This window comes from Tasmannia lanceolata, unplaced genomic scaffold, assembly GCF_043159265.1.
Source record: "Tasmannia lanceolata isolate RefF3 unplaced genomic scaffold, GAP_Taslan_0.1 ptg000079l, whole genome shotgun sequence".
Lineage (NCBI taxonomy): Eukaryota > Viridiplantae > Streptophyta > Magnoliopsida > Canellales > Winteraceae > Tasmannia > Tasmannia lanceolata.
The window spans coordinates 1,099,278-1,107,911 of NW_027518756.1; the positions used below are offsets into that span (position 1 = coordinate 1,099,278).

The 8,634-nt window shown below is 41.1% G+C and overlaps 2 protein-coding genes across 2 annotated transcripts; both read left to right on the forward strand.

The window, feature by feature from the left end:
* The first annotated feature begins 428 nt into the window (after positions 1-428).
* LOC143865440 (uncharacterized) lies at positions 429-1,274 on the forward strand. Its single transcript, XM_077375819.1, has one exon. It carries the CDS (start codon positions 429-431, stop codon positions 1,272-1,274), a length of 846 nt encoding a protein of 281 aa, XP_077231934.1.
* A 606-nt stretch (positions 1,275-1,880) lies between these two features.
* Positions 1,881-2,645, forward strand: LOC143865442 (uncharacterized). The gene has a single exon (XM_077375820.1). The coding sequence runs from the start codon at positions 1,881-1,883 to the stop codon at positions 2,643-2,645; it is 765 nt and encodes a 254-aa protein (XP_077231935.1).
* The last annotated feature ends 5,989 nt before the right edge of the window (positions 2,646-8,634 follow it).

Below are 8,634 nucleotides of genomic sequence, written 5' to 3' on the forward strand. Positions count from 1 at the left end.
TTGACACCATTACAGTGATCCCGCTTCTGGTGGACCGACCGTGGAAGGATGCACCCGATATGCTGGACAGATCAACTCTATGGAACCACCACCCCCCCCCCCCCCCGAAAAAGTCAAAATCAGACCCAAGCGACAGCGTGCCCATCACTTTTACCTAGAAAGACTATGGAAAGATAGATCGACAGCATGACGACGCTGTGGTCATTCGGCTCGCCATCGCCAATTTCAATGTAAGTCGAATTCTGGTGGATAATGGAAGCTCTGTCAACGTTCTCCACCAGGATGCTTTCACCGAGATGCACATCCATAAAGACAGACTGGAACCGGTGGATTGGTCTATCTATGGATTCTCCGGAGCAGAGGTCAAAGTGCGGGGGAAAATCAAACTCCCCGTGACATTTGGAACTTACCCTACTCAATGAACCATAATGCAAACCTTCGTGATAGTCTGCGTCCCTTCTGCCTATAATGGTATCATCGGACGACCAGCACTGAACGAACTGGGGGCAGTAGTTTCTACTGCCCACTTGAAAATAAAATTCCCCACAAGGATCGGCATCGAAGAAGTCGTCAGCGATCAGGAGAAAGCTCCTGAATGTTACGCCGCCCTGCTAAAAAAGAGGAGGGCCGCAAAAGAAACATTCTCAATCGGCAGTCCCGACCCTCGAGTCGAAGTAAAGCGGGGAGAACCGGTCGAGGAACTTACAAAGATTCCTCTGTTCCCCGAATCCGATGAACAAACCATCCAGATAGGTTCTCTCCTGACAGGTAAGTTTAAAACCAAACTTGTCAATTTCTTAAAAACTAACTCGGATATCTTCGCCTGGTCCGCCTCCGACATGCAGGGAATTTCCTCCGACGTAGCGGTCCACAAGCTGAACGTGGACCCGAATTACAAGCTGGTCAAACAAAAGAAATGTAATTTTGCCGCCGAAAGACAAAAGCACATCAAAGAAGAAGTGGAAAAGCTTCCTGAGGCCAAGTTCATAAGGGAAATTCGTTACCCTGAGTGGCTCGCCATCGTAGTGATGGCTCGCCATTGTACTCGGAGTGGCTCGCCAGTGTCTAACGGAAAATGGCGAATCTGTAAAGATTTTATGGATCTTAACAAAGCGTGCCCAAAAGACTGTTACCCGTTACCAAGGATCGATCATCTCATCGACGCTACCGCCGGACATGAAATGCTGAGCTTCATGGGTGCCTTCTCCGGCTACAACCAGATACAAATGAACGGACCCAACATTCTAAAAACCTCCTTCGTCATTGACCAATAATTGTTTTGTTACGAGGTCATGCCTTTTGGCCTCAAGAACGCTGGTGCCATGTACCAACGATTGGTCAATAAGATCTTCGCCGAACAAATAGGAAGAAACATGGAGGTGTATGTCGATGACATGCTTGTCAAAATCCTCAAAGCACAGAGCCACATTGCCGACGTTGAAGAGGCCTTAACTGTACTCTGCCGAAACCAAATGAAGTTGAACCCCACCAAGTGCGCGTTTGGGGTTACCTCCAGAAAATTCCTAGGCTTCATGGTCAGCCAGCGAGGAATTGAGGCCAATCCCGAGAAAATAAAAGCATTACTAGAAATGATGGCACCGAAGGAAGTCCGAGATGTGCAGAGGCTCACAGGCAGAGTCGCGGCCCTCAGCAGGTTTATGTCTAAATCTGACGAAAGATGCCTGCCATTCTTCAAAACCCTCTAAGGCGTGAAAGATTTTCAGTGGAAAGAGGAATGTCAGACCGCCTTCGACCAACTAAAGGCATATCTCCAAATGCCTTAGTTACTCTCAAAGCCGGTACCGGGGGAAGATTTATACCTATGCCTAGCTGTCGAACCCACTGCGGTAAGTTCCATACTTGTCTGGTAGGATGGAAAAATGGAGCAACCCATTTATTATGTCAGTAGAGTACTCCATGACACCAAAGCGCGGTATCAAGCGATTGAGAATTTCGCCTTTGCTGTCGTCATATCTGCGAGAAAACTCCGTCCATATTTTCAGGCTAATCCCATTACAGTCCTAACCAACCAACCTCTTCGAAAGATATTGCAGAAGCCCGACACCTCGGGCCGACTAATTAATTGGTTAGTTGAGTTGGGGGAATTTGACATTCAGATAAAGCCATGGCATGCGATCAAATCCCAAGTACTCGTGGACTTTATAGCTGAACGTACGGCACCGGTGGACGAACCGGAAAAACAAGATGACTTCACTGAGGACCCGGCTCCTGGCTCTCTGGCCCAAAATCCTCTATGGATGTTATATGTTGACGGCTCCGCCACCGCTGGGGGCAGTGGCGCTGGATTGGTTTTATCAGGACCTGACAACTTCCTCAAAGAATATGCCCTGAAGCTGGACTTCAAAGCCTCGAACAATGAAGCGGATTATGAAGCTTTAATCGTTGAAATGGCCCTTGCTGCAGAGTTACGCGCCAACCGAGTCAGAGCACATAGTGACTCGCAACTGGTCGTGAGCCAAGTCAACGGTTTTAGTGAAGCTAAAGAAGAACGAATGATCAAGTACCTAGAAAAGGTGCGTAAGGAGATCTCTGCCTTCGAAGAATTCCAAATAGTACAAATCCCCCGAACCATGAATGCCCGTGCAGACACACTCTCCAAAATGGCGTCATCTGGCATAGTTTAATCAGGAAACGTCTTCACCGAGATTCTCTCCCGACCTAGTGTCGAGAGAAAGGAAATCCTACAAATCGAAGAAGAGTCTAGTTGGATGGACCCGATAGTGCACTACTTAAGAGATGGCACTTTAACCCCTGATAGAAAAGAGGCCCGACGCTTGATCGCCAAAGCCGCCCATTACATCTTTGTAAGCCCAATGGTTCCCACCTTGGCAATTCCCATCTTATTTTGATGATTCCAATACACAAGTGATTTAAGATCACTAATGTGTTTGATTGTCTAAGTTGTAGATCATAATTGTTTAAAGTCAAGATTGTTTGGATTGAGGCCAAGAAGCACTCATTTGACCACATTCGGAAGGCCAAAGTCATCGGACATCCAAGACGCATGAAGACTTGAAGAATCTATTGAAGATCGAAGTTTATTAGAATGTATAAGATCCAATCTTAGTATTAGATTTTAAGAGGCATAAATTAAGTTAATCTCACACACCCTAAATGTTTAAGTGATTGTCTTTGTGGTGTTCCAACACTTTGGAATCCTCATAACAATCCCAACTTGGTGTAAAGTTGGAAGCCCAAGAAACAGAATTGAAAATTTGCTGAACATAGGCTTCTCGGAACTCCGAGAGATTCCTCGGAGCTCCGAGAAATGGTTCAGTAGCTTTTTTCCAACTTCTGTTTGTATTCCCGGAACTCCGAGATTTTTTCTCGGAACTCCGAGAACACTATAACGGTCAGAATTATAGCCGTTGGAAATTTTTGCAGGAATTACCACTATGCCCTTGAACGGTCATTTTTGGGTTTTTCTATAAATATGGGCATTCCAAACTTCCCAAACATAGATCCTAACACTCTAAAATTCTACTTGAACATCCAAAGAGTGAATCAAAGCTTGTTTATGCCTCTCATCCTCTAAGGCTAGGATTTGGATCATTAGGCTCAATTTGTACATCTTCTACAATTTGTAAACCCTTGTGAGGGATTGTTTTTTGTTCTTTCTTTCTTATCAAGAACTTGTATTGGGCGAGTGTTCGGAGAAGCAAAGCCCACTCTCCATGGTGAAGATTGCCACCAAGGTTAAAGGCGATCGGAATTGTAATCGGCATTGATCTTCGCCGAAGTTAAGAAGATCGCATAGTGAAGCCATCAACGGGTTTGGTTGGTGGAGTGGAGTAGGCCTCGCGTTTGGAGGACCGAACCACTTTAAATCTCGGGTGCACTCTCTCTTATCTTATTGCTTTATATTTGCATTTGCACCTTTAGATTTAACTTGTGTGCTTGAATTTCATCTTGATCTCTTAATCTTCAAAATTAGGTTGAGTTTTTAAAAAGGTTAAAACTTGTTAGCAACCTAATTTTTTACCTCCTCATTAGTTGCCAATTCGGGACCCTTGTAATTTCACTTGGTATCAGAGCCTTGGCTCTTAAAAGATTTTCTTTTCTTAAAAATCTTTGGTAAATTTTTCTTTAAAATTTCAAACAAGGGAAAGATCATAAGATCTTTGGCAACTTTCTATTTCTGAAATGGCAAACATAAATGGAACCGGACTTCTGGAAGGCCATTCCACAACTACCCCTCCTTTCTTTAATGGGACCAACTATGGACATTGGAAGACAAGTATGCGCATCTATCTTCTTTCGATAGATGTGGAACTTTGGCATATTGTTGAAAATTGATACATTTTGCCTTCCAAGCCATTTGAAGAATGGAATGTTGAATATAAAAGGCATGCAAATTTAAATTACAAAGCTATAAACTCTTTGTTTTGCACCTTATCTACGGAGGAGTTCAATAGAGTAGCTCTTTTTTATTCCGCCAAGCTTATTTGGGATACACTTGCCGTTACCCATGAGGAAACATCACAAGTTAAGGATTCCAAAATAAACTTATTAAAGAGCAAATATGAAATGTTTAGAATGGGTCAAAATGAAAGTATTTTCGAAATGTGTACCCGATTTTCTAAAATATCTAATGAATTAGCAAATCTTGGTAAATCTTATCCTACTGATGAGCTTGTGAGTAAATTGCTTAGGTCACTTCCTCCTTATTGGGACCCAAAAGTCACCGCCATCCAAGAATCAAAAGATCTCAAGACTCTAACTATGGAGGAGCTTGTAGGATCTCTCATCACCCATGAGATGCTCCTCACTAGCCGACAAGAGGAGAAGAAGCCGAAAGAGAAAGAAAGAGAAAGTCGTTCTCTAGCTCTAAAGGCCTCCAAGACGGACTCATCATCAAGTGATGCGGATAGCGATGAGGAAGAAGCTTTAAGGAAATTTAAAAGCTTACAGAGAGAGAAGCATAAAAAGGATAAAAAGAAGAAGAAAGAAGAAAGTGAAGTTGAGGGAGCTTTAAGATGCTACAATTGCAAGAAGATTGGACACAAAAGACCGGATTGTCCACTTCTCAAGTCATCTTCCTCAAAGTACAAGGGAAAGAAGGATTGGAAGAAGAACAAGGCTCTTGCCGCCAGTTGGGATGCTACTAGCACCTCTGACAAAAGTTCAAGCGAAGGGGAAGATAAAAAAGATGATATTTGCCTCATGGCATTCACCCATGAAGAAGAGGTAAATTCTCACCCCTCTTGTAGTTCATCAAGTAGTGATAGTGAAAAAATATCTTTTGATGAATTATCCTTAACCTTGCATTCTCAAATTTCAAAAAATAAAGTTCAAAAGAAATCTATTTCCAAATTAGAAAATGAACTTGATGTTTTGAGAAATGAATCTTCCTCTTCCATATCTCAAGCTAAAGTAAAAATTGAAAATTTTAAACTTGAGATTGAAACCCTTAAGGGTATTTTGGATGAGAAATCTTGCCAATTACAAAATGTGGCAAGCTCTTCCAAATCTTATGAAGATGAAACTAATGATTTTTTAAATCAAATAACACATCTTCATAATGAAAATGAAAGGTTAAGATTATGTCTCCATGGATTCCTAAATGGTGACAAAATTATTGACATAATCTTAAAGAAGACTAGTCAAAGACCTAATCATGCAATTTATGATAGGACTAGTCTATCTAACTGTGGACCCCGATCCGAGAGAGGCGGGGGACTAGCCTCCACGAGACAGAAAGTCTCTCTCTACAGATCATCCACGTGAATGGAGAGCTCTACCAAGGAACTCTCGAAAGAAGTGCCCCTCACAGCATGAGTGGCGATGCAAAGGTGAGATACCTCTCGATTCGGGGACTAGCCCAGATTCGAGGCGTTCCTTAAATAAAGAAGAGTCGTCATCCAAGGAAGTAGGCCCAGGATCCCATACTATGCTCTGTTGCAACAGATAACCAGAGATATAAAATAAGGTTCGTGCCTGATTACGAATTTAGAAGGTCCGAAGAGCACCTCATCCGCCCAAATGCAAACACCTGGTCTCTTATGCCATTTACTTATTGATTTTGAAGAGTTTTGGGCGAAAATCATATGAAATGGGAACGAATATCTCCGAGAAGACGTCTATCTAATCATGCGTGTCTCGGAGATAAAAATAATAAGCATACATAAAAGAAATGAAATAAGTGTCACTTGAGAATAACTAGGTTAAGAGTGTCATACCTAATTGGTATCTAAGTTCTGGTGTGCAAACACATGCATGCTACAGCTAAAAGTATAAGATCTGTACATGAAAGTAAGAAAGCATAGCAAAACATACAACACAATTCAATTCGATACATGACTGGACAAAAAGAATCCTAAAACTCTAATGCAAGACTTAACTCGGACCAAGATGGCCGTCCATCCCAGCTGCTCTACGTATCCCGGCCTCGGGAAGAATCAGAGTCGACATAGTTCGATGACCTATTCTATACTACGATGCCTAACCATCTAGAACCGCTATCCTAGACTCGATCCACTAGACTCGACTGATTTTTAAAGCTTTTTGTACAATTGCTTAAGTTCATGTGAATTGTAATTTTTAGGACTCTCTATATGCCCTAACTAATGCAAGTTGATTAGCCTTAAGCTAATGCAGGTGGGCCCTACATCCTATATGTAACTAAGCTGTGCATCCTATAGAAAACCACGGGCTGACTATATGCTTCATAGTCTAGCCATCGGTTCGACTAAATATCTAACCGAACAACTCGAGGCCTCCTAACTCTAGGGACACTCACACGACAGGACACACCATATCAATACAAATCAGGATAAACTCCTAACTCTAAAACATCCCATATATCTAGGACAGAATCTAACTCTAGGGGAAGATATTTTTGAAAAGGTTTTGAAGAATTTTTGTATTTTTGGAAGGTTTGAAATGCTTATTTTTAAAGGTTTGGCTGGACTTGGGATAAAGATCTCAAGCTGCACTACGTACCCTATGGGAAGGGATCAAGCCAACATAGTTCGGAAACAGACTTTCCTAATACTCTCCTAATGACTAGACATTTAGAATGTTTTTGGATTTTTCAGATGCTTTTGATGTTTTTGACTCAACATGACAGAATCCTATCATCATAAGGGTAGGACAGACTCCTGATATCTCGCAGAGGTTGGACAGCATCCTATGCTTTTGCGAGGGAATTGGACAAAATCACTGCTCTGCAAGGATTGGACAGCATCCTATACCTTGCAAGAGTGGATAAGATCACATGATTTAATGAGAGGTTGAGAAGAATCCTAACCCCTATGATGATAGGACTGACTCCTGAAACTGAAAGACTGCTCTAGCTAAGGACGGATTCCTATGCTAAAGGACTGACTCTCAAACAAATGACTCTAAGAGATGTACTAATGAGACATGGCATGTCTCCTAGGGATGGACTCACTAATGAGACAAAGCTTGTCTCTAAAGGATAGAACTATCTATTGAGACATAGCTTGTCTCCCTAAAGGGTATTGACTATCTGCTGAGACATAGCTTGTCTCCTTAAAAGGTGGGCTCAAGATGTCTCTTTCATTGCCCTTGCAATGAATGGGGACCTAAGATTTAATGAATGAACATCTAAAAGACTAGGCGAGTCTTTCAAACAAAAGAGGGGAGTGTTACTTAGACTAAGCAAGTCCCCTAATGATGGGCTTGGGCTATCGCCTTCATCGCCCCTGCGATGAATGAATTACCTAAAGTATAAGGGCATCTAAAAGATTACAAACTCTATACCTAAAGAAATGGAGATAAGAGCAGAGGGTACTACCACATCAGGTAAATTTCTCTAAGACTGGGCTTGGGCTAACGCCTTCATCGCCCTCACAAGGTTATTTGTATTTTTTTACATAGAGTTTCCAAAACCTATATGTAACTAAAGAAAGGGACCGAATTTATATGATGGTTAAAAATTAAAGAAGTTCATTCTCTTTTTTCTAAAAAAAAAGTCATGTATGAATACATCAATATTACCTAATTCACCTAATAAGATTCACCTATTCCACTTCTGACCCAAAATAAACAGCATTCATAAACACATTTTACTAACCATAAAGTTTCTAAAAAAAAATCAATTATAACTACCCTGGAGAAAGATTATATAATATTATGAACATCTTATAAACAAGTCTTTGTCAACATTATTTATGTTACAACAGAAGTGCAAATATGAATTAGGACATACGATTAGCTGAAAATTGAAGCCATAATGATTCGATAGTGAAGTACAAAATCATTCTAACTGTGACCAATAAGGTATGACGACAAACATTTCAGAGCATGTATAAATTCCAGCATTTATAAACATATGATATCTCCTATCAGTAATAACCCATTTTACACATATCAATGGAACCTTTCAGCCAATTACAATATTCAACTGCTGGGAATATGATCATATCTCCATTAAAGTATTAATATTATGTATGTAAAAAGACCTGGAAGAACAACTACTAAAGAACACAGTAACAGAATACTGCTACCTTCGAACTGTGATGATGTGAACACTAGAGTATTATGATATATATAATTAAACCACATTTTGTACTGATTGCGCAAAAAAGAATCTCATGAAAGGCTCTCATAAATGAGGTCAAAGCATGACAATGCTAGTGCTTAGCTTCA

Bases quoted from the DNA above. Each gene is read 5' to 3' on its own strand.
- LOC143865440 (XM_077375819.1), top strand. From the start codon at position 429: ATGCAAACCTTCGTGATAGTCTGCGTCCCTTCTGCCTATAATGGTATC.
- LOC143865442 (XM_077375820.1), top strand. From the start codon at position 1,881: ATGGAGCAACCCATTTATTATGTCAGTAGAGTACTCCATGACACCAAA.